At 43.8% G+C, this 27,002-nt stretch overlaps 1 protein-coding gene across 1 annotated transcript in view; it reads right to left on the bottom strand.

Annotated features, from left to right (window-relative positions):
• The window catches only part of TUB (TUB bipartite transcription factor), a 137,588-nt gene extending 123,465 nt beyond the window's left edge, over positions 1–14,123 (bottom strand). Inside the window, exon 1 of the mRNA XM_072619523.1 lies at positions 14,002–14,123. Coding sequence (XP_072475624.1) covers positions 14,002–14,108 — 107 coding nt within the window. The 5' untranslated portion in view covers positions 14,109–14,123. The remainder of the gene's footprint in view (positions 1–14,001) is intronic.
• Between the last annotated feature and the right edge of the window lie 12,879 nt (positions 14,124–27,002).

Below are 27,002 nucleotides of genomic sequence, written 5' to 3' on the forward strand. Positions count from 1 at the left end.
CTTTGGCACTATGCACCTCTTTACAAAGCCCAGTCACCTTAGCGGCTCCTTACATGGTAAAACCAAAGGTTCAAGTCTTAGCCTGGCTCCCTTCTTGGGGAAGTTACTTCCCCTCCCTGGGCCTCCCATATAAAGTGGAAGGAATAATGAAGAAAAGCAGCTCAGAACAGCACGTAGAACACTGGTCTTGGAGTCACAAAGCCCTAGGTTCAAATGCCACCTCAGACGCTTAGTAGCTCTATGACCCTGGGTAAGTCTCTATTTGCCTTGGTTTCCTCATCTGTAAAATGAAGGGATTGGACTTGGTGACCTCAAAGATCCTTTCTGGCTCTAAATTCTATGAGTCTGTGATCTTTCCTTCCTTCCCCAGGCAGGTGGCATGATTAGCTGGTTGGCAGGGGGAGAGGCATGGTCTCCCCATTTCCCAGACAAGTACATTAGGAGGAGGCTGTCACCTGACTCCCATGGCCTAGAAAAGGCCCCAGAGGTGCAGCCCCAGGCTAGATCAGGTCCGATCCTGCCCCACTGGGAGCACAGGAGGGAGTCAGGTTTCCCAGTTAGGGGTCTTTGCACGCTTAGCCCCCTTGTCGCCTTGGTCTAGGGAAGCTGAACACTCAGATTGGCCCCAGTAAGACTTGCAGTCTGCAGATTCCTCTGAGGGTGCTGGCCCTTAGACAGGAGCCCTAGGGCAACCAAGCCACTGTGCTGCCTATCAAAGAGGACAATTTAAAAAAGAGTATCCCTCCTCTGTGCTTCCCTGCACCCTTTCCAATAATAACTCTTATTTATATAGCATTTGTCTCACCACAACACTGTGAGGTGGGTGATGCAACTATCATCGTGCCCATTTGACAGATGAGGAAACTGAGGGAGAGAGGTAAAATGACTTAGGGTGGCATCCTGGGAAGAGTACAGAACTAGACGTCAGAAGTCATGGGGTTAAGACCCGGCTCTGCCTCTTCCTACCTATCTGACTTTAAATGAGCCAGTTCCAGTCTCTGGGTCTCAGCTTTGTGACCTATAAAACAAGGGGGTTGGACTAGCTGGCTTCCATAATCTCTTCCATTTCTAAGTCTATGGTTTGGTGATGATGAGATGGCTTGTAGCTGCCAGAACAATCCAAGTTGTTCCATCTCTGTTTTGCTCAAAGAATAACAATTTAAGTAAGATGATGATGGTGATGACAGCTGCCTTTTCTGTATCACTTTAGGATTCACAAAGAGGCAGTATGGTCCAGTGGAAAGAGTAGATATGAAGTCAGAGGCCCTCGGTTCAAATCCTGGTTCTGCCACTTACTCCGTAAGTAGTCACTTTGGCAAATCACTTAAGCTCTCCAGGTCTCAGTTTCTATATCTATAAAATGAGGGCGTTGGGCCAGATGACCTTTGAAGTTCGTTTCAAATTTAAATTTATAATCCTGTGGTGGGCTTTGCGTATGGTAAGTGCTTAATAACTTCATTCATTCTGGACAAAAGCCCTGTGTAGTAGGCAATACAAAATATTTTTATCAACTTTCTGGACAATAAAGGTATTGAAGTCCAGAGAGGGAAAGAAGTTTACTTAAGGTCTCACAGCTAGTAACTGGCAAAGTCAAGGCCAGTTCTTCTGATTCCCCCTCCTTTACAGGATGATCACCCTCTGCATCGTTCCTTCTGAGGTGGCTGACACTGGACTTGGGAAGTGTGGGAGAGGGTGAGAAAATCAAAAACAGGGGCTGTCTGTTGGTCAAGAAGGGGATTTCAAAGACTTTGCTAAGTGTGTCACTCTGAGGAGTAGGGAAGAAGGGATACATGAGTTAGTGACTGGGAGATTTCTATTTCTAAGGTGAGGAGTGATTGCTAAAGAAAACCTAGCTGTCAATCCCTAGAGGCGAGAGAAGAGGAGAGCGGAGGAATAATGTCTAGGGACCTTGTTGGAAAAGTTGATCTTAAAGAATAAGACAGTGACACAGAATCAAACGCAAGAGTGTGGGAGAACTGAGAGAAGTGGGCTGGCCTTGGGGTCAGGAACACTAAGTTAGATTAGGGGAGCTCTGAAGTCCCTTCCAGCTCCACTCCTTATGGGGAGGGAGTTTTGGAATTTAGTTTTGTCTTTGCATCCCCAGAGCCTAAAGGAATGACTACATGTTAAATAAAATTGAACTCAACTGAAATGAATTGGGAAATGTCCCTTGTCCTGTAGTGAAGCCATGGAGTGTGTGAGTAAGAGCCCTGAACTTGAAGTGATGAGATTTGGGTAACTCCACATCCTACTGCTGTGACCCTGAACAGTTCACTTCTCTGTACCTCAGTTTACTCACCTGTAAAACAGGACCAATACAACACTTGTGCTATCTACCTTACAGGACTGTTGCAAGGAAAGCATTTTGCAAACCTTAAAGTACTAAGGAACTGGGAATTATTAGTAATAAAAAGTTCCCAGGAAGGCTGGGTGACATAATGTAACCATTATATTATGAGCTTGGAGTCAAGAAGACCTGGGTTCAAGTCCTGTGTCTGATGCATATAATGACTCTGTCCAGGCCCAGGAATAACCTGGATAACCTGTGTTCTGTCCTAACAGCAGAGGTCTTCAGTAAGGGCAGTCTAGGGGGCTGGGCACTTTTCTGCCCTGCTATCAGAGCACCCCTGAAGCAGATCCCTTCCAGCCCTCCCAGGTAAAATCCTGGACACTTACCTCAAGCCAAAGATGATGAAAATGGCAACAATGAAGTCTCAGGGCTGACGATGGGACCAAAAGACCACTGTTCAGGCATATGGGGCCTCAGGGTCCCACAGGAGGCAGCAGGGACTTCTTGATGAGCATCCCCTCCACCCCTATCTTGAGATTTACCCCGAGAAGGCCAGACAGGACTAGGTAGGATGGAAAAGGGAGAAGCGGGGACAACTCAAGGCAAATGAGAGAGGCAGGGGACAGGACAGATGCAGAGAGAATCCTTCAGCATTGAAAGATGGACAGCACCCCCATCAACTTTGAGCCAGGTGCTAAGAGCTGGCTAGACAGGTGTGTAACCCAGTACCCAACGCTCACAGAATGGTCCAGGCTGGTGGCTCGGTGGGGTCCACCCCCTGCCCCCGTCTCTGCTACAGTCCCTGGCACTCCATCCTCACAAGACCACAAGCTGAACCTAGGCCCCCAGCTCTGATTGGCCCCGTCTGCCCCCTGGTTCTGTGCTTTCCCTCCCCCCTCACAGACCTCTTCCTGAGGAGATAGGGAGATTGAGGAGTCGAAAGCAGGTCACTGCAGCTCAGGCCTCTCCAGTTACATTAAAAGTGAGACCAAAGAAGATACTAATCGTGGGCAGGATAAGGAGGGAGGAATTTAGCCCATGCAATATAGACATTTTCTTTTTTTTTTTTTACATACACCTTGAATGAATTCTTGGGGTGACCCACCCCTATCCCATAAAGAAGGCTGAAACAGGGAATTCAGCTTCTGTCCTTACAAACCAGCCCCATCAAGCCAATTCTACTGCACCTCTTCTGTGAAGTCTTTCCTGGCTTCCTCCCCCAGGAATCTTTCTAACCTCAGAAGTGCAATAATAAAACAAACAAGTGCTTTATTAGATTGTAACTTCAGGACAGCAGGAATCAAGCCCTAAAATCATAGGATTTTACAGTTGAAAAGGACCTCTCAGGCTATTTAGTTCCCCTAATCCCTGATGAGTGCTCATCCAGCCATCCTGGAAAGCTATCTAAAGAGGGGGGACTCACTATACCTCCTGAAGGGTCTTATACCACTCCAGGATGATCTGCTCCTTAGGAAATGTTCCCTCAACCTAGGAGAAATCTAAGTCTCTACAGTACAAGTGGAAGAGCACAGGACTTAAAGTCAGAAAGACCTAGGCTCAAACCCTGCCTTAGACCATAACAAGCTGTATGGCCCTAGACAAGTCACTGAACTAAACTTTGTGTGTCTGAGGTTTCCTCATTTTTAAAATGAGAGGGTGGGAGGCTCTAACCTCTAAAGTCCCTTCCAGATCCCAATTCTGCCTTTAGGCGCCCACTAGAAAAAGTCTGACCCCTCTTCTACATGAAACCCTTTAGGTATGTGAAAATGGTCCCCCATCCCCCATCTAAAGGCAAACATCTCCACTTATTTCACCCAGCCTTGGTACTGATTTGCTTTCCCGACCCGTCCCCCCTCGGGGGCTGTCCCTAGGCACATTTTGAGTTTCATCACTCTTTACTTCTCTTCCCTAAAATATAGCCTCAGAACTGAACAAGACTCTCCCAAAGAGGTCTGATCATTTCATGTTATCTTCCCCTCACTCTTTCTCACATAACTGGGCTTAAAAAATGTTCATTAAATTGGGCCCTCCCCAATCTCTGAATCCCCACTTTCATCTCCTGGCTCCCTCATTTAATGCCAATGTTGACCCCAAAGATGTGTGGCAACTGAGGGTCAGAGAGAAGCCACATCTGCATCAGGGAGAGAAGAAATGTGTTCTATGAACCAAGTGGGGACAGGCCCCTTCCTTTTAATGACTGATTACTCTCAGTTCTCGGACACCCTCCTCATGGGGCATACAGGGTTTATGTTCCTTCTTCTGTACCACCCACTAGGGTTGCGGCTGCCGACTTCTCTGGCCTCAATATGTCACAGCTCATTACCATCCCCCGCCCCCCCCAATGCCCTGAACACCTGGCCCCTGGGTGGGGCCAGATTAAAGGCCAATTGCCTGGAGAGGGGTGGGAGATGCTTTTCACCCATCCCCGAGTATAAAAGAGAGCAGAGCTTCAGCTCTGGGATGGGAAGTAATTGTTTTCTTCCTCCCCCAACCCTCACTCCTAAAGAACAGGGTTACAAATCAGGGAGAGGTACAGGAGGGCATCACTCAAGAGGCCCTAAGCAGCCCCTCCCCTTAGTTACAGCTCCCTTAAGCCCCAGCAGGATTAGGGAGGCAGTGTCTGAGTATTGAAACTGCATTAACTGGGGAGCCAAGAGACCAGGTTTCCAGTACCATCTCTGCCACGATGACCACCTATGCAGTTTTGGGCAAATCCTTTCAACTCGCTAAGCTTCCATTTTGTCCCCACCTGTAATACTGAATGAAGGAGTACATGGGAGGGACAAAACCGGGATTCCAGGACTGGTCAGATTGAAGAAGCAGGACCCTGAGGTCTCCTCCAAATAGGAGATTCTGGGATTCCTTGCCTAAAACCATCTCTACAATTCTTCTCTGACATTCCATGTTCTATATTCTAAAGCTCCCCCCAGTTCTGAACACTGTGTTGTTATAGGTACTAAATTCTACAGAGATTCCTCCTTTCTCTGACATTGCGTGTTCTAAGTCCCCTTCCAGCCTGAGCCTTCTTTATTCCATGGCCCCTCCCAGCCCCCACACGCTATAGATATGATCCTGCCCAGCGTTCACATTCTCTATATTCTATACTCTAACATTCTTTGCTCTGAGAGTAATTCAAGAAGATTAACATTTTAATTAATTAATTTAATTAATAATTTCCTGGGAAAGGGAAGTTTGGGCCCAAAATGGTTTCACTGCCAATCAGGACAACCTTCCAGGCCCAGAGTTGTTGGGAGGGAAAGGGGAAGGTAACTACAGGAGATGAAAGGGACCCGCTGAAGGGTGGTTCCCAGGGTAGGGCACTGCTAATGAGCCAAGCTGTGGCCCAGTTTCAGCTATAATTAGTTGGCATTCCCTGAGGTTACAGCACCTGATGCTGGGAGAAGCATCTTAGATTGGAAGGGGGAGGGGAATTAATCTTTGGCTGGATGAAGGAGGGGTGGAGGAAAGACCCAGCACAGGACAGGATATAATCCCACAGGAAGGCAGAATGTAGTTTACTTCTTCGAGACCGACACTTACACACACACACACACACACACACACACACACACACACGCACGCACCACACAACACGTATACACACACACACACACAGAGCCACTTCCCACTGCCTCGGCCAAAGACCCACAGAAAGGCAGGTCAAGTGAAAGAGATTCCAACCTGGTTTCACTTGGTTTTCCCTCTCTCCTTACTCATTCATACAACTGCCAGAATTCTTTCCCTGAGAGATAACTCCCAAGCAAGCTTGATGTGATGGAAAGAAGGCTGGGTTGCTCAAATCCCAACTCTGCTACTTCCTATCCATGTGACTTTTATCCCCTTATTGGGCCTCAGTTTCCCCATTTGTAAAATGAGGGGGTTGAAGTCTATCTGAGGTCCTTTCTAGCTCTAAATTCCATCATCCAAAGGTATGGTCATGGCATTCTTCTGCTCAAAATTCTTGAGTGGCTCCCAAGAAGTTTCAAAATCTTGTGCCTAAAGTTCAAGACCTTCCACAACCAGCTACTGCTTTATCTTTCTAGCTTTAATTCATATTATTCTCCTCCAGACCTTTATCAGGTTAATTACTGCCCAGCCACAACTCTACCATTTTGTATGTGGGTTCAAGACATCAGCTTCACAAGAGTAGCCTTACATTTCTCTCTATTAAATTTCAGCATATTCATTTTGGCCTGTAATTCCAACCTGTTAATAAGATCTTTTGGGATCCTGATTCTATCATCCAATGTGTAAGCTATTCCTAGTTAACCTAGGATAAGATTATAAAGCAAATATGTGGGTGGATGTATTTTCATTGCCAGTAAACCCAACATGATATTCTGTAAATCACTCTCTATCAAGAATAAGCTATTGTGATTTGGAATGTCTAATAGAGAAGTGGATGAAGGATGAGTCTAGGTACCTAGACGGAAGAAATGGGTATCAGCAGAATAATGAATTGCCCGAACAAGACCAGTAGCTAGACTTAGAACTTTGGAAAGAGCTTTCCCAGTGACCTCTGTGAAAGTCTACATCTTTGTAGTCAATGAGTCAACACAAATTTAGTAAAGTATCTACTCTGTACCATGGGCAGCTAGGTGGCACAGTGGTTAGGCGCCAGGCAGGGAGTGAGGAAGACTCATCTTCCTGAGTTCAAATTCAGCCTCAGATACTTATAGCTGTGTGACCTTGGACAAGTCTTTTCACTCTGTTGGCTTCAATTACCTCATCTATAAAAATGAACTGGAGAAGGAAATGGCAAACAACTCCAGTATCTTTGCCAAGAAAGCCCCAAATGGAGCCATGAAGAGTCAGACGTGACTGAAACGGTTGAACAACAACACTATGTACCAGGCACAGTGCTAAGTGCTAGAGATACAAAAGAAAAAAAAAAGAGAAGAGAAAGAGGGTGCCTGCCCCAGAAGTTTACATTCTAATGGAAGACGACAAACTAACATGTCCCAACAAGACATATACAAGATAAAATGAAAAGAATTAGCAGAAGGGAAGCAAGAGCATTAAGGGAGCTTGAGAAAGGCTTTTTCAGAAGGTGAGATTTTAGCTGGGATCTGAAGGAATCCAGGAAAGCCAGGAGGCAGAGAGGAGAAGGGAGAGAATTCTAGACAGAGAAGGCAACCAGTGAAAACAGAGTTGGAAGCTGGAGGGCTCCTGCCTTGGGGGAATGACAAAGAGGCCAACATCACTGGGTCGCAGAGAGTGTGGTAGTGAGGAAGGTGTAAGAAAATTGGGTTCTAGAATATACTCACATAGCACAGCATGAGCTATCCTCCAGATTTAAGTGTCTAACACAGGGGTGGGGAACCTGCGACCTCCAGGTCACATGTCTAGGTCCTCTCTAGGCTCTCTAGGTCCTCAAATGCGGCCCTTTGACAGAATCCAAACTTCACAGAACAAATCCCCATAATGAAAGGATTTGTTCTATAGAACTTGGACTCAGTCAAAAAGCCTAACCCAAGGACCTAGAAGGCCAGGTGTGACCTTATGGCCATGGGTCCCCACCCCTGGTCTAGCATATTCCAACACCTTCATATACTTTTCCAGTGGTAGATCATGTTTCCTGTATGAGAAGACTAGCCTCGCTAAGTTTGAGAGGTGCAGTCACCAATAGTCAAGTGAGCAGCAATGAATTATTTGGTCATGGCAACCCTCTACACAAAGAAAAATACAAATGGCGTTTCCTCTTGCAGTGTGGTCCCCTTGAGAATAATAGGGATGGCACAGTTTTTAGATACCTCATAAACAATGATTTAACTGTCGGTCTTCTCACTTTGAGATCTCTGTCCAACAACCAACAAATCTACTTAGGACTGAAGGAGGTGAGACTCTTCATTAGTGATGTTCTTGTTACAAATCAAACCAGAAGACAGCAGCTGCTGAACAAAAAGACAGCTCTCAGGTTCTCCTAGGAGAGGCAAATCAAGGAGTCAACTTAGTGGGCTTTGTTATGCATTCAAATGTAACAAGAAATATTTCAAAGAACACTTGTAGCAGGGGGAAACATGGCAGACTTGGAGCCAAGAAGCCCTGAACCCAAATTCCATCTCAGGCACTTACTAGCTGTGTGACCCTGGGCAAGTCACTTAACCTCTGTCAGTTCAATTTACTCATCTGTAAAATGCGGATAATAATAGCATCTAACTCACAGGATCGCTGTGAGGATCAAATATATATACACACACATATATATGTCACTGCAATCCTTGAAATGCTACATTATTATCTCAACTTGAAGTATTCACAATAAGCATAAGCAAAAAGAAGAAACAGATGTTTCTGAACCCAGATCCACTGGAGAGAATGAGTTCTGGAAGAACTCTATAAGAAACTTCAGATTAAAGTCAACACATACTTCTGATCATAGATTTAGAGTCAGAAGGGATTACTAAAACCATCTAATCCAACCTCATTTAGGAGATGATGAAACTGAGACCCAGAGAGAAAAAGTAATTTAAAATGATAAAAATTTAACAATAGACAGCATTTATATAGCTCTTTAAGCTTTGCAAAATTCTTTACAAATATTTTCTCATTTGATCCTCACAAAACCCTGGGAGGTGAGTGTTATTATTACCTCCCATTTTACAGATGAGGAAACTGAGGTAGACAGCTGCATAAGAGACTTGCCCAGGGTCACACAGCCAGTAAGGGATTTGAAATGGACTTTGAATTCAGGGCTTGCTGAATGTAGGTCCAATGCTCTAGCCACTTACCACCAAGCTGCCTCACCTGTGTCAAGGTCACAAAGGAAATGAGTGGCAAAGTCCAGATTTAAACCTAAGGCCTACGGCTCTTGTCATCTTGACACACTTTAATGTTCAGTGACTTCACTGACAAGGTGGGCATAGAGCAGAATAGCAAAAATATATGCTGGAACAAGACTGTAGCCTTCCATTAAAGCTTTTAATTAGGATATATACATATATATGTATGGAAATGGCTGGAAAATATGGCTCAGGATCAGGAAATTAACAAGGCCAAAGGCTTACAGACAACAGGAAAGTCTGACATATATATTATATGAACATCTTTAAGAAGAGACTTGCAAGGCACTAGATGTGGAAATTACCAAGTAACAATCCAAAATAAATGAAATTGACTATATTTTAATAGCTAGGAGGTGACCAGTTATGGATGTGACAGTTCTTTCTGAATCAGCTGCCTGGGAACAGTCAGCCCATCAACTTGTTGGAACAAAGGTGAAAATCAATATCAAATTAGCAGAAGATATTTGGCATTAGGAAAGTATCTACATTGATTGAGGCTGCAGGGTAGGGCCATAGCCTGGGGAAATATTGCTCACAATCTGTTTTTCTGTTTGCTTGTAATCTGATTTTTATTGCTATCTTTTGCTTTTAAGATACCTTCATTTCTGAGGAGATCCCTCTCTTTCCCCTCCCTCTTGTAAGAAAGGTTTTCAAAGGGAGAAAAAACAAGCCACTCTGAAAAACCAGTCAATTTGTCTACCACGTCAGCCAGTTTATACAATGTTTCCCCCACACGTAGCTTCCCCTTACACTGTGACCTCTGCAAACAAAGAGGATGTTTTCTCAGCCCTTCTCTCCAACCAAGCTTGTCCAAAAGCCTCCAGTGGTTCCCAATGACCACAGAATCAAAAGCAGGCATTTCTCCATGCTCCACCCAATCTCAGACGTTCATAGAGAGATGGAGCTCAAATGGATCTATCTGGGAGATCACTTAGTGCCAACCCCTCATTTTACAATGGGGAAACTGAAGCTCAAAGAGGGAGAAGGAACCTACTCAAGGTTCCAGTCATTGTTAAGTGACACTCATTGTCAAATGATTTTCTGACCACAAGTCCAGTGCTCCAGTCAAATTGGTCTCCTCACCATGACTTAAATGTTCATACCATGCCCATCCATTCCTGCCTCCACACCTTTGCTCAACTAATTCCAAATGTCACCCATCCTTCTAGTTCTCCCAAGAAGCCTCTCATGACTATTCCAAGCTACAGAATCACAGTATATTAGAACAGGAGAAAACCAGTGACAGTCAGACAACAAGACAGTCAGGTGGTATTAAACACTATTTGCCAGGCATATTGCTAAGCAATGAAGATAAAAAGGCAAACAAAAAAAAAAATCCCTACTCTCAAGGAGCTTGTGGCCAAATAGAAATCACCTAGCCTGTTTAAATCCAGACTCTTACTAGCTGTGTGACCCCAGGCAAGTCACTTAACCCTGATTACCTCAAAAGAAAAATAAAAAAAGATAGCACCTAGACCAATCTTAGCATTTTCAAGACTTTTAGACTGAGTACTGGAGAGGGAAAGGCACTTAACTGAAGTTATACAGCTTAGTACTGGAGCCCACATCTCCTGCCACCCAGCCCAAAGTTTTCCCCTACAGGAAACATCCTACCTCCTGCCTCTCAAATAGAACTGAATAGTTCCGTTCAGGGTAAAGGCTTCGTAGTCTACTAAGTATCAGCTTTTCTAAGAGAGACAGAGGCTTTGTTGCTTAGACTAGATAACCAAACTGGAACCCTTGTCCTGGATTCATGGTCTAGAATTCACTTCCTCCTCAACCCAGCCTCTCAGAATGAAAAGTCTAGAACTAGAAGGAACTTTATATTTTTTATTTCCTTTCTTTTTTTAAAAAATATTTTATTTGTTTTCAGTGTTCTATAATCACTTCCATATATCTTAGATTTTTCCCTTCCCTCCCCCTCCTTCTCCCCTCCCTCCCCACTCCCTCCCCGAGACAGCATGCAATCTTATATAGGTTCTACACATACATTCCTATTAAATATATTTTCACCTTAGTCATGCTGAATAGAATTAAAATGAATGGGAGAAACCATAAAACAAAACAAAACATAATATAAAAGAATGTGGTCTGCTTCATTCTGCAATCTAGTTCCATAGTTCTTTCTCTGGATGTGGAAGGCATTTTGCCTCAAAAGTCCATTGGGAATTTTTTAGGTCCTTGCTTTGCTATGAAGGACTAAGTCTATCAGAAAAATTTCTCGCACACTGTGGTTGTTGCTGTGGACAAAGTTCTCCTGGTTCTGCTCCTTTCACTCAGCATCAGATCATATAAATCCTTCCAGGCCTCTCTGAAGTCTTCCTGTTCATCATTTCTTATAGCACCATAGTATGGAAGGAACTTTAGAGGCCATCTCATTCAACCCTTTCATTTTACAGATGGGAAACTGAGACCAGAGAGACGAAGTGAATTGAAATCTCCCATCTCTAACCTCCTTCAAGATAGTTCAAATGCTATTTCCTACACAAACTTTTTGGGTTTTTTGGTAACCCCCACCCCAGTGAAAGCTATCTTCCCACTTTAATGTGTGTCATTTTTGTGTAGACTCTGTATTTACTTATATGTATGTAGCTGAATCACTCTCCTCCCTCCTCCCCCATCCCCCCACCCCAGGAGAGCGACAATAAGTTCCTTGGGAGTACAGGCAGCTTCCTTTTTTTTTTTAATCTCCAGCATTCAGCACAATGCCATGCATACAGTAATAAGAGCTAACATTTACATGGCACTTTAAGGTTTGCGAACACTCGTATGTTACCTGATAACTACCCTGTGAGGTACATGTTATTTATGGCTCAGTGGTGTCTGACTCTTTGTGACCCCATCTGGGGTTTTCTCTGCAGAGATACTGGAGTGGTTTGCCATTTCCTTTTCCAGCTCATTTTACAGATGAGGAAACTAAGACAGGTAGGTTCTGATCACACAGCTAGTGAATGTCTGAAGCTGGATTTGAAGTCAGGTTTTCTTGCCCCTGGCTCAACCCTCTATCCAGTGTACCACCAGCTGCTTCTGGGAGGCACAGCTGAGGATACCTTTGATAACCTGGCCCTTTCCAAACCATTCCACTCCTCTTACACCTTACTCTCCTCTGTATACTCTGATCCAGTGACACTGATCTCCTTGCAGTTCCTTGAACACAGGACACTCCATGTCCTGACTATGAATTTTCATGGGCTGTCTTCTGTGCCTGGAATGTTCTCTCTCCTCATGCCCCTAGCCATAAATCCCACCTTCTACAGCTTTTCCTGATCCCCTTATTGTCAGCACCTTGGCTCTGTTTCTCCCATTTCATCCTATATAGATTTTATCTGCATGTAGTTGTTTGTAATGTTGTTTCTTCCCTTAAACTGTGAGCTCCTTGAGAGCTGGGATACCTTGCCTTTATATCTCCAAAGCTTACGATTGCCCTCAGCACACTACCCAGCACATAGTAGGTGTTTAATAAATGCTTGTGGGCTGTCATGTGACATGTCCAGGGTCAGTTAGTAAGCAGCAGAACAAGACCTGGTGCCCAGATTTTCTGAATCCAAGCTTGGCCTTTTACCCAGTGGAAATTCCCTGACCCCCTACTCAGTGCCGGGGACCTCACTGGAAATGTAGAATGAGGATCTAAGACTCTCTGGGCTGGAGGGGGCCTGAGCAATCTTCTTCTCCCATGCCCCTTGCCTGATTGGTCAGTCTAAGTGCTCAGGCACTTCCTACCAACCTGACTATTTCTCTGAGGGCTGGCTGACCCCAGTAACGTCCCTCCAACAGAGCAAATCAAAACTCATGCGCTCATTCTGTCACTTTTGGGCTCCTCCAGAGGGGCCCACCGCAGGGCCTGGGGGTCTCCCTTTATAGTCTCCACATCAAAGGGCATTTCTTTTGTTTTCTTTGGATGACTCCTATTCTCTCCATAAATATCTTTGATGAAATTCTTCAGTGATTTCTAGTTCTCAGTTCTTTGTGGTCAAGTCTCAGCATTTATGATGCCCTCTTCTCCACTGCCCCTAGAGAGACCCGCCAGTTTCTCCCATCCCTTCCCCTCCTATCCTATTTTAGGGCAGCCTGGCCCTTTAAGCCACCCACAGTAAATGAGGTTCCCAGTCCTGAGGGAGGTGGAAGTTTCCAAATGGAAACCCAGAGTTACATTCTGCACAAAATGAAGAGACTCTTCATCAGCTTCCCTAGAGACTCAAGGCTTCCCAAACCCTTGTGGCCTTGGGGAATTCATCTCAGAAAACAAAAAGCAACACTTCAGACGTGGGCAGGGAGGCCCACCCTGCTGCCACTCCACCCAGGAGCCCCTTCCAAAACTAGCTAAGACTTTGGGGCCGAGCTGGGGAGGGGCTGGGCACCACCCTGCCCAGGGCGTGCCGCCGACCGCCTAACCCACAAGCAGCCTGAGCTCTGCGCACCGCGTGGTGTCAAAGCCCAAGTTTTGCACGGAGGGGCTTCCGTGCGGGTGGGAGTGAAGATGGAGACACAGCGATGTGGTCAAAGCGGGTGCCTGTCTTCAGGGAGCTCACAGCGTGGGCTCCAGAGTAGAAGCTGAGGCAGGGACGTGACCTCTAATACCAGTCAAACTGTAAAGGGCAAAGGAGGGGACCGGAGAAAGTGGGAGGGAGACCCGCAGGCTGCGTGACTAACGCCTCCCAAAGCCCCGAAGCGCGTCCGACGCCGAGCTACAAAGGCCTCCCCAAACAGCTCCAGAGGGGGACCGCCCCGCTGAGCCCTTTAATCCGTCACCCGCCTCCTGGGCCGCCCTGTCCGGGACAGGGACCGAGGCCAGGCTCAGGGGGCGTGGCCGTCCTGGCACAGATTGCCCCAACAGGTGAGCCCCGGGGCCAGCCTCGGGGGCCGCGCCCGAAAGCCCCGGCCCGGCCCCGGGGTAGGTTCGGGGGGCAGCCCGCGCCCCTTGACTACCTGTCATAACTCCAGCGGCTATAGGGCAGGGTCCGATTGCTGCTCCGACCGACGCCTTCGCCGCCGCCAGCGCCCTCCATCCCCAGCCCCGCGTGGGCGCCCGCCATGCGCCCCTTCGGTCCCCGCGCTACCCAGGGCGGCTGGGCTCTGCGGAGCTCAGCGCGGGATAGAGGTGCCCCCTCCCGCTCCCCCTCGGGGCTCTTAGCTGCCCCCCCACCCCCGGGGCCGCGGGCGGTACCATTTACTTCAGCGGGGGAGGATTACCCCTGCTTCTCCGTGCTTAGCCATCCGCAAGGCCCGCGCGGGGTGGGCAGGTAGGTCACCTCGGGGACAGAGCCTCGGGTGGGGGTAGGTCACCTCGGGGACAGAGCCTCGGGTGGGGCGGCTGGAGGAGAGCTGTTCACGGGTTGCCGCCATCGCAGGGGGAAACCTCTGCGGACCCCAGGGGTCTTTGTTTTTATAGAGAAGGCAGCGGGTGCAGTGAAACCTGATTAGGGACTTGGAATTAGGGAAACCTGAATCCGAATCGTGCCCCGGGCACTTACGAGCTGGCTGTGTGACCGCCGACAAATCATCCACCTCTCCGAGGCGCCTTCTTCATTCATGAAAGAGAGACGAAGGGAGAAAAATATCAGGGTAGCATCTACCCCACTGGGTTGCTGGAAGAGTCAGATTCGAGTAAGGAAAACGCTATATAGTTATCGACTATTCATTTGAACCCATTAAAAAAATGTATTGGTGCCACTTGTTTTGACGTTCATTTTGCGATATGAGCCTTCTCCCTTGCCCTCCCCGGGGAGCCATCCCTTGTAACATTAAAGATTAAAACCCATTTCAACACTGCTGAAATTTCTGGGGCTGGGAAGTTGGATGGCGAGATGACTGGAGTAGAGGTGGAATCATCCAGGGATGGTACTGGTGGACCCTGGAACTGCCCGTCCTAGACACAAACCTCCTCCAAAAATACCTATCCCCTCACCTTTCTGTCACCATCTGTAGGTGCACTAAATTCTTGCGCCTGTCCTCTTTCCAGTTCTGCCGAATTTACTCTAGAAATCTGAGCTCAAGGCCCAGCACATTCCCCAAAGCACGGTGACCTTGGGATAGTTAACTTCCATTGTTTGAGTCACTGTAAAATGAGGGGATGGCAGTAGATGTTCCCAGAAGTACCCGAAGGGTGGGGAGGGGGGAATATTTTGTGATTCTCTCCTCTCTTCCAAACAATCACTCTTTCTCAGTCCTTATCCTGGCCTAATTTGGAAGGTACCCTTCCAGACTAGCCCAGATGTGCAATTGGTCCATGCTCACCAGATCATCAATCTGCAGATGAGTTGCACAGAATCATTAATCAGATCTAGTCAAGTATTTGTAAAGTGTCTCCTGCAGTCTTCACCCTATCCTGGGGACAGGGATCAGGCAGAAACTGTTCAGTAAGGGGTTAATTACACTTGAAAAGCTGGTTCACTTTCTATCTCCAGCTCTGAGATTTGAGCACCCTAGTGGCAACTATTTCACAATGATCTCAATTTTTAAACAGTGCATCAGACCTGCAAAAATTCCTGCAACAAGTTACTTGGTTTCAATTTTTGCCTTTAATTTTGTCACATCTCAGGGTAGGGGTCATTACAGGAAACTGCCAGGTTTCATAACATAACATAACCCTTGGTTGGGGTCTGGGTTGTCACCAACCAGTCAGGTGACTGATGGATCAATTACTTCCTCTTTCTGAGGTCTTATTTCCTCACCTGCAAAATGATAAGGTTGGACTAAATGATGGCTAAGGGATAATAATAGCACCTACCTCTCCGGGTTGTTGTAAGGATAAAAAGATGATATTTGTAATGTTCAACAAGATATTTTCAAACCTTAAATACTAGCTATCTGAAGGTCCTTCCAGGTCAAAAAATTCTGATTCACCCCTCTTGAGACTTCAGTTTTTTCTACTCCAAAATGTGGGGTTAAGTCTTTCAAGGTCTCTTTCAACTCTAAAATTCTATATTGTGAGACTTTGGACAAGTTTATCTGAAAAATGAGAGAATCAGACTAGATATCTTCCAGTTCTTCTCTTAAAAAGAGATATTCTTTTTACTAGAAAGGGAAAAAAAGGTTATTGTCCCATTTTCACATCCTTGACACTTGAACTCTGAATATCCACATACTCACCATAAGCAACATTTTCTGGGTCCCCAGGAGGGGGAAGGAAGTGAAAGGAAAGTTGAAAGCACCCTTGGATTGGCTAGGAACACCTGACCATAGCAAACTGTGGCCAGGTCAACTAGTGTGACTATACGCAAATCAACTCTGAGCCTCAGTTTCCACATCTGTAAAACAGGAGTGAGAATAACTACACCTGCCTCTGAGGTGGTAGGGCCAAATGAGATACATATATAAAACTGCTTTGCAAACTTTAAAATGCCATACAAATATTAGCTGTTTTTAGTAATTCAAGAAGCCAAAGTGAGCAGTCATTCAGAGTTAGTCTTCACTGAATGAAAAACAAAGCATTTATCAAGTGTGTACTGTGCCAGGCACTGTGCTAAGCCCTGAGGATACAAATATAATCACAAATTAGACAATGCCTGCCCTCCAAGAGCCTATATTCTACTGGGAAAGACAAACACACAAAGGCAAGATTTTAAAAGGCATGGGCATTATAAATATGGGGAAGGGAAAAGATTAAGCATTTATATAGAATCTGTTATGTGCTAGGCACTGTGTTAAGGGCTTTTTTTAAAAAAACAAAAACAAATATTTGATCCTCACAACAACTTTGGGAGACAGGTGCTATTATCATCCCTATTTTGCAGTTGAGGAAACTGAGGCAGACAGATGTTAAGTGACTTGCCCAGGGTCACCAACTAGAGTCTCACAGTAGATTTAAACTCATCTTTCCTAGTCTAGGACCAATGTTCTACCCATGGTGCCAACCAGATATCTCTGCATGGGTGGCATCATTTGGGAATGTCTGGGAAGTGACTGTGGAGGTCACTTCATGCCTAAGTGACAGAAGAAGTTACCATAAAAGAGTTCCACTTCTGGAGTACTTTAGGATATACAACAGGCTTTCCTCCAAAAAGCCCTTCAAGAACCTTTATTCTTGGTTGAGGCAATAGAAAGAGTTCTGATTTTGAAGTCCAAAGACCTGAGTTCAAATCCTACCCCTATGACACTGGACCTAACCTCTCAGGCCTCAGGTTCCTCATTTGTAAAATGAGGGGGTTGGACTGGATGTCTTCTAAGGACCCTTTCAACTCTAAATTTGTGATTCTGGGATCTGTTGGGTAGTCAGTAAAAGTATTATTATGCTGAGGAAGCTGAGGCAGGTGGACAGCGAGAATTCAGGAGTTTTGAAGACACACCAGGGCTAACTCTAGTACAGGCACCAGTAGGAGGGCCCCCAAGCTGCCTAAGGAGGGTGGTCCAGGCCTGGTCAGAAAAATGGGTTAAGTGGTGCAGGGTTTCCGTGCTGATCTGTCACTTCCAGCCTGAGTGAGATAGAACAACCACCTATGATTATCCTCATTTTACCAAAAAGGGAAACAAGATCAAAGAAGGCTCTTGACTCCAAAATGAATGCACTTCTCAGTACTTTTCCACTGACTCCTGGGAAGGAGATGACAACATTGGGGAAAAGAGAGACAATTGGTGCAGTTATGGGAGCTAGTTCAAATCAGTGATGAGCAGTATGTCTAGGAACTCTCTGAGAGGTTTTCACCCTCTAATTTCCTTAAAGAAAAGGAAAAGGACAATAAGAGAAGAAAAAGAAACCGAAGGAATTAGAATAGGAAAAGAAACTAAGTTATCACTCTTTACAGATGATATGATGAAAATCCTAGAGAATCAAGTAAAAAATTATTTGAAATAGTAAACTTTAGCAAAGTTTAACAAAATTGCAGGACATAAAACAAGCCCACATAAATCATCAACATTTCTACATATTACTAACAAAGCCCAACAGCAAGAGATAGAAAGAGAAATTCCATTTAAAGTTACTGTAGACATTATAAAATATTTGGGATTCTACCTGCCAAAACAAATCCAGGAACTATATGAACACAATTACAAAACACTTTTCACACAAAAGTCAGATCTAAATAATTGGAAAAACATCTTTGCTCACGAGTAGGCCGAGCTAATATAGTAAAAATGACATTTCTACCTAAATTAACTTACTTTTTCAGTGGTATGTCAACCAAACTACCAAAAATTATTTTCTAGAGCTAGAAAAAATAATAACAAAATTTATCTGGAAGAATAAAAGGTCCAGAACATCAATGAAAAGAAATGCTAGGATAGGTGGCCTAGCCATACCAGATCTTAAATTGTATTATAAAGCAGCAATCATCAAAACTATTTGGTAATGGTTAAGAAATAGAGTGGTAGATCAGTGGAATAGATTAGGTACAGAAGATATAGTACTTAATGACTATAGTAATCTACCATTTGATAATCCTAAAGACCCCAACTTCTGGGATAAGAACTCACTATTTGACAAAACTGCTAGGAAAACTGTAAAAAATTATGGCAGAAACAGGGCAAAGACCAACATCTTATACCATATACCAAAATAAAGTCAAACTGGGTATATAATTTAGATATAAAGGCTGATACTATAAGCAAATTAGGAGAGCAAGGAATAGTTTATCGGTCAGATATATGGAGAACAGAGGAATTTATGACCAAACAAGAAATAGAAAACATTATGAAATGCAAAACGGATAATTTTGATTACATTAAATTGAAAAGGTTTTACACAAACAAACCCAATGCAACCAAGATTGGAAGGAAAGCAGAAAACTGGGAAACAATTTTTGCAACTAGTATCTGTGTTAAAGGTCCCATTTCTAAAACATATAGAGAACTGAGTCAAGTTTATAAAGAATACAAATCATTCCCCAATTGATAAACGGTCAAAGGATATGAACAGGCAGTTTTCAGTGGAAGAAATTAAAGCTATCTATAGTCATATGAAAAAATGCTCTAAATCACTACTAATTAGAAATGCAAATCAAAACAACTCTTAGGTACCATATCACATCTATCAGATTGGCTAACGGGACAAAACAGGAAAATGATAAACGTTAGAGAAGATGCCAGAAAATTGGAATGCTATTTATCATTGGTAGAGTCGTGAACTGATTCAAGCATTCTGGAGAACAATTTGGAACTGTGCCCAAGGGCTCTAAAAATGTACATACCCTTTGACCCAGCAAGACCATTTCTAGGACTGTATCCCAAAGAGATCATAAAAATGGGAAAAGGACCCACATGTACAAAAATATTTACAGCAGCTCTCTTTGTGGTGGTCAAGAACTGGAAATCAAGGGGATGCCCATCCATTGGGGACAATTGGCTGAACAAGTTGTGGTATATGAATGTAATGGAATACTATTGTTCATAAGAAACGATGAGCAGGAAGTCATCAGAAAATCCTGGAAAGACTTATCTGAACTGATGCTGAGGGAAGAATCAGAACATTGTAACATTGTAACAGTAACAGCCACACTGCAATGACTGACTTTGACAGACTTAGCTCTTCTCAGCAATGCAGGGGCCTAAAACAATTCCAAAAGACTCATAATGGAAAATGCCATCCACATTCGGAGAAAGAAACATAGTCTGAATGCAGATCAAAGGATACTATGTTCTCCTTCTATTTTTCTTTCTCATGGTTCCTCCCATTCATTTTAATTCTTCTATACAACATGACTAATATGAAAATGTTTAAAATAAAAATGAAAAATATTTTAAAAAAGGAAAGGAAAAGGAGCTACTGCTAAGACATGAGTTGTACCTGAAGAAGACAGACAGGGAGCTTTGGCCTCAAGGGAAAGTCTTAGGAAATCAGCCACCAGCTGTTTCGTTGGAAAAATGCCAAAGTGCTTTCCATTCACAAATATCACAGAATCCAAGAAGTGGAAGGGCCCTCAGAAGCCATCTGTCCCAACTTGTACCAGAAAAACAAGAACCATACCTCAAAGTGGTCTTCCAGCACTTCCTTGAAGACTTGAGAGAAAGAACCACCTCCTGAGGCAGCCAATTCCACCCATGGATAACTCTATTGTTAGGAAGACTACCTCAGTTTACCTCAGTTAACCTTTGGCTCCCTGTTCTACCTGTCAGCCAAACAGAATAAATCTAATCCACCTTCTAAACATCTTTCTTTCAAATACTTGATGATAAATATTACCCCACCCCTCCAACTTCTCTCTCTCACTGGATAAACATTCCCAATTACTTCAACTAGTCTAAATCTTTCCAATTTATCAATGTCAAGGGCAGCTCCCAAGCCTGAACAGCCTACGTTCTGTCTGACAAGGGACAGAGTACAGTGGGAATGTCATATCTCTAATTCTGGACACTCATCCTCCCTTAAGGCTTCTTAACATCCCATTACTATCCTTGGTTGCCAAATCACATTGCTAATTGGAACGTGCAATCCATTGAGACCTCCCAGATCTTTTTCAGTTGAACTACTAGTCAAGTCATATCTCCTTCACTCTTGTACTTCTGAAGTTGATTTTTTGTGCCCTTTGGATAACTCTGACCAACTTACTTAACCCTGTTTGCCTCAGTTTCCTCATGTATAAAATGACCTGGAGAAGAAAATAGCAAACCCTTCCATTATCTTTGCCAAGAAAATCCCAAATGGAGTCACAGAGAGTTGGACGCACCTAAACAATAATAATCCCAAGTGAGAGGCAGCTAAAGATCTGCCTTTGGAGCTAAAATGTGGAATCCTGTCTCTTAACACATACTGGTTCAGTTAACCTCAGAGAGTCACTTCCAGTGCCCCACACAACTCTCAGATTACAAGTGTGTGTTCATCCTTTGTTGCCAAAGAAGATCATGCCATCAGAAAAATAATGACATGACTTGCACTTAACTTTGTTTTTAGTGAGGCAGGGCTGTGCAGGTCACCAGCCTCACTTCTCCTCCAGAGTCATCTGAATCTAGTGACCAGATATTCATCAGGATGACTGGAGATGACCCAGGATGAGGCAACTGGGGTGAAGTGACTTGCCCAAGGTCACACAGCTAGTAAATGTCAAGTGTCTGAGGTGAGATTTGAACTCAGGTCCTCCTGACTCCTGCACTGGTGTTCTATCCACTACACCACCTAGCTGCCCTTACTCTCAGATTACAAGTAGCAGAGAAGGGGATGACCAACATTAGTAGGAGTTTCCTCATCCAGGAATTCCTTATACTAATGAAATCATAAGCCAAGTTCCTATCCCTACCCTAAGTATAAGACTTAGCATTTACCTCTACTAAATTCCATCTCAACAGATTCACCCCAATGTTCTGCCCTGCTGAAATACTTTTGAATCCCAACACTCCTCCCATCTATTAGCTATTCCTCTTGACTTTTTATCCTCTCATTGAAAAAAATCTTAAATAGCACAGGACCAACCACTGATCCCTTGGTCATTCCACTAGAGATCCACTTACCCCCAACCCCCACCTTCACCCCACACCATTCCAAGTTTATGTTCAATCTCCCTGAGCCTAGTCATTCAACCAACTCAAATCCATATAACTTTCATTATCCTCAAGCCTATACCTCTCCATTTTGTCCATAAAAATATGATGAGACACATTGTCAAATGCCTGGCTAAAATCTAGGGAAATGATTGCTCACAGCACTGATCTCTTGTTCTAGTAATGTTATCCCAAAACGAAATGTGCTTACTCTGTCATAACCTATTCTAAATAATAATTATAATAATTAGTATTTACACAGCACTTTAAGATTCACAAAATGCTTTACAAATATTATCACATTTGATCCTCAAAACAACCCTGGAAGGTAGGTGCTATTATTATCCTCATTTTACAGATGAGGAAACTGAGGCAGACAGAGGTTAAAGTGACTTTCCCAGAATTACAGAGCTAGAAAGTATCTGAGGCTGGATTTGAACTCAGGGCTTCCTGACCCTAGCCTCAACACCATTCACTGCACCACCAAGATGCCTCATATTTTATAGCTTACATATAGTTATCCTACTTACTCCACAGGTTTTGTTTTTTGGTTTTGTTTTTTTTTGGGGGGGGGGGTGGAGGGATGAGGATCAAATAATATATGTGAATATGCTCTGCCATGCTATAGCAATGTTAAATATGAGTCCTCTTTTCCTCCAAAAGGGTGTTTTATTCGAGTTTTGAGGGGAATTTTAAACTATTAGCATTCCCTTTATTATTAGTCTCAGAGTGTGAAGAGATCTCAAAATTCACTTAGTTCAACTCCTGCCAAATAATGCACCCCCTCTGTAACATACCTCATAATTATGATTATAATCACAGCCAGCATTTTTATACAGTGCTTTACGGCTTGTAGAGTACTTTAGGTTTACCTCATTTGAACTTCATATCAACTCTTCAAAGTAGGTGCTATTATCCCCATTTTACAGAGGAAGAACTGAGGCAGACGGGGTAAGAGATTCACCTAGTCTCAGATGTGACTACTAGAATTAGTAGTGTGAACTAGAACTCATGTCTTCCAGACTCCAAGCCTAATAAACTATCTACAATGTTACCTATCTGCCCAAAGTCTCTCATCCTGTTTTTGTGGAGAAAATGGAGATGTATGGATGATATGATCGTGAAGATCTGTAGGTTTAGACTAAATAATCACAGGCCATTTCATTTCTTCAAACTGTTGGAGAATACCAGTTGCTCGTAAATTTTTCCTTCTGTCCAGCCTCCTTTTTCTCCTTTTTCTCCTAGTTCTTCCCCTTGGAGCCAAAGAGAATAAGTTCACTCCTCTCAGACAACAGCCCTTTCCAGCTTAGAAAAGGCTCATCATCTCTAAACTACACTTTCCCCTTTCCTTTGACCAATTCTCATGTGGGATCAACTGAAGGCCCTTCCCCAGTCTCACTGTCCTTCTCTTGATACTCTCCAACTTTCTAATATGCTTGTCAGATGCAGCACTCAGAACAGAACAGAATACTGCAGACATATTATGAATAAGCAGAGGGATTAGGCCTTCCCAAATTCTGGACTTCATGCCTCTCTTAATCTACGTTAATATCATACAGATTTCTCAGTTACCATAGCCCTCTGATGACTCCTATTGAATTTGCAGTCCACTAAGACTATGATAAAAGGAAAGAATAGGAGCAAAGAGGAAAGGAGGGGATGAAGGGAAGGAGTAAGGATGAATTTATTAAGCACTGACCATGTGCTAAGTGCTGATAATACCAATGCAAGCAAAAATCAAGACAATTTCTGAAGGGAAGGAGTAAGGATGAATTTATTAAGCACTGACCATGTGCTAAGTGCTGATAATACCAATGCAAGCAAAAATCAAGACAATTTCTGCTCTCAAGGAGATTACATTCAAACAGGCAAAGACAACACACAAATGGGAACTGAAAGGGGCAGGGCAGTAGCGGGATTGAAGATACACAGCTCAGGGCATTGTTTGAAGTCCATAAGTCAGGAACAGGACTAAAGGGCATAAAGGTCAACGTGGGCCCCTCCACTAAATGGAAGCTGTGGGAGAACCTTTCCAGGGAGAGAGAAGGAAAGCTCCTCCACAGGGATATTCCAGGTTGAGAAGGCTGCAGAGATAATTAGCTGCTTCAGGGCAAGGAGGCTACAAGTGCTAAGAGATGGTTCAGGGTGAGACAGCAGGATTTGGGAAGTCTGGAAGATAGGAACAAGGTGAAGCGGGCATTTTCCTCCCCTAAAATAGGATGATATGAATCCAAACCAGTTTGCCCTAAGCAAAAAAGCTCAATATTGTAGCCAGGCCAGGTAGCTTTGAACAGACCCAGAGAAGGGGTATGGACTGCAGCAAAGTTGCACCCTGGACTGTCCAGTGGAAGGAGAAAGGCAGGGTCTAGAAGAGGAGCCACTCTCACTTACCAGTAAGTAAAAGTGAGTTTTTCCTTCCACTCTAACCTCTAACGCTTTGCTAAATAGTTGATACCCCTTGGTTACAATTTCCTCAGGCAATTCAGTAACTATTTATTGACCTCCCAGATGTCTGGCAGTGTGCTGGGCACTGGGGACATGAAGATCAAAAAAACAAAACAAAAACAGTGCCCACCTTCAAGGAGCTTTTATTCTACTCTCCCCACAAGTACATGTAAGCTTATTTATGGGCTATTTGTAGTCCCTACCTAGTGCTTAGTAGGCACTGCCCCATTCTTCTAGGTAAGACTTAAAACCTAAGAGTAATGGGTGGGAATTGCAAGACTTAGGATAATGGTAAAGAAATCCTTCCTAACACTTAGGGCCATTCGCAAAACAAAATGGGCCCCCTCAGGAAACGGTGAGTTCTCCATCTTTGAAATCCTTCAAATGAAGTCTGAGGAAAGTCAAGGGTGCTGTGGGCAGCACTCCTGCTTAGATACGGACTGAAATCCCTTCTAAAACTGAGATTTTATGCTTCTATATCCTTCACTCCAGTTGTATTGAAATCTTATCAATCCAAAATGTCGAATGAACTTGGTTCGGACTCTGATGCCTTTCTCAAACATCACCTGTGCATCTAGTCTGGGAGGAACATCAGTCATTGCCTCTGGTCATTACAATGAAGCTCCCACAAAGCAAACACAATTCCCCTTCCCACAATCTTATGGAGAGACAGACAGCTATGATATAAGGAAAAGAACTTTGAAATAAAGGAGCTGGGTTCAAGCCTTGTTTCTGCCATTCCTCCATACTCCTGGGCAAGTCACAACCTCCTGAGCCTTAGGCATCCATCTATCAAAACTCATCTACTTCCAAGTGAGGACCAAATGAGAGAATAGGTAGGAAAATTTTGTAAAGTATGTAAAATTTAGAGCCCTTAAGAGTGACTGTTAGGGGAGGAATTGGTACTGGAAGCCCTAAATGAGAAAACTCCCAGTACTAACGTAGATTTCCTTCTTTTCTATAATTTAAGTCGTGGAAAGTTGCAGAGCATCAAGGGATTAAGTGACTTAGCCCAGGTCAGAGCAGAATACTACAGAGCAAAGACTTGCACCCAGATCTTCCTAGTGTCAAGGCTAGCATTCTATCCACTACAGGACACTGCAGGTGCCATCCCTTCTAAGGTCACCTTCCATCTACTCTATATTTATCTTGCATAACCTGCTTTATGTTTATTGAGTTCTCCATTAGAATGTATATCCCTTCAGGGCAGAGATTGTTTTTACTTTCTTCTTGTAGCAACCAGTATTCCACACAACCTAGCATATGGTAAGCATTTAATAAAATATCTTGTTCATTAATATGAGTCTTGATGGATTCACACACATATATACGTATATTTTATAGTTCCTTTTTATTTTATAGGCGTATAGTCAAGGGACCTTAGAGGCCACTAGGTCCAATCCCTCTCATTTTGTAGATAAGGAAACTGAGGCAGACATGAATTAGGTAAGTGGCTCAGGGTCACATAGCTACTCTCTAAGACAGGACTAGAACCCAGGTATTCCTGACTCCAAGTCCAGGGTTCTACCGCTCTATACCATCTTGCCTGTGTTTTGAAAATATAACATCAACAATAAAATAGAAAAGTCAATAGTATCTTAGGGAGACAACTTTAGATTCCAGGTAAAATAGTTGATATTTATACAGCACTTCAAAGTTCTCCAAGTACTTTCCATCCATCATCTCAATTCCACCTTTAAAGTACACAAAAGTTCCTTGCTTCTTAATCAACCAAGATCCTAGGGTACAAGGATTCTGAAACTCATGACTCCCCTCCTCACACAAACCTGTTTCCCCATGCTAACTTAGCAAATTCTATTGAGGACACTCCCTACCCTCCCCAGGTGGAATGGAACTATTTCTGTAATTCTTTAATAATCAATTATCATTGGTAGTTCCTTTTTCTGTCTCCTACAGAATTCATCTTGTCCTATCAATTCTTTATTCCTAATATCTCTCACATCTGTCCCCTCCTCATCACCTGATTTATGTCAGATCCTCATCACTTCTAAACTGAATAGATTAACTGGTCTTCCTGCCTCTAGCCTCTTCCTCAAACCCATCCTCTACATATGCTAATTAATTTTGTGTTGCTTTTCTCCAATCTCGTCACTCAAGTGCCACCCATGGCTCCCCAGTCTAATAGAGGGAGTTGTGCCAGATATGGTACTCCCTCAGGACTCACTCTCCCAACCCTTATTCACTTTGGTAGGTTGGGTGCCCAGAAGGTCACTGACTATTGCTCTTCACTCTGGATTCTAGGGTAACCCTGAGAATTTATCATCACTAGTGTTTCATCCGTGAGGTCCCATCAAGTATTATCAGCTAGTTGATGGCAGTTAGCTTTTACAAAGAGATAAGATATACCAACGAGAGAAATTTTAAAGATATCCCATAAGCCATTCTCCCCTCTACATATACTCAGTGCCCAGGGAGAATGAGCTCAAACTTTAAATACAAAGAAAGTAAAACCCATATATAGGGAGAATGTGGGATTAATGGGATACTTTGTGATTTCTGGCCCTCACAGCCTTTTTCTTTTTTTGAGGAGTCTCCATCTTGTTTTATCTGGGCCACAGCATGGCAAAGGACAAGTTGTTCCCTTGCCCAGCTTGGCTATATCCTTCTAGGACTCCCTGTCTAAGGCAGAAGGGTATGACCATTTGAAGTTCACATAGCCATAATCTGATCAATTCTATCTCCTGATATTTATTCACCTAAGATGAAGAAAGAAAAAACCAAACAGGCACTATGTACCGGGGACAGGTGGGAGGGAAAAGTGGCCAGCTGCCTTTTCCCCCAACCTGGAGGCACAGAGCAATCCTCCCTCAAGTCACCAGGGAAGAAAGTTCACTTAGTCCTTTTTGTACACACTTAGTTCCAGCTCTGTCCCTACTACTTCCAGCAACTCACCAATTAGAAAGTAATTATCAAAAATTCTTAAGAACAAATCCACAGCTCCCAGATTGAAGCAGACAGAATAAATATAAAAGAAGAATGATGATGGATGTTCCAAGGGCTGGAAGCCAAAGCCTACATAAGTGTAACTACTTCTATACATTAATACTCAGTAA

This window comes from Notamacropus eugenii, chromosome 6 (assembly GCF_028372415.1).
Source record: "Notamacropus eugenii isolate mMacEug1 chromosome 6, mMacEug1.pri_v2, whole genome shotgun sequence".
In the NCBI taxonomy this organism is placed as follows: Eukaryota; Metazoa; Chordata; class Mammalia; order Diprotodontia; family Macropodidae; genus Notamacropus; species Notamacropus eugenii.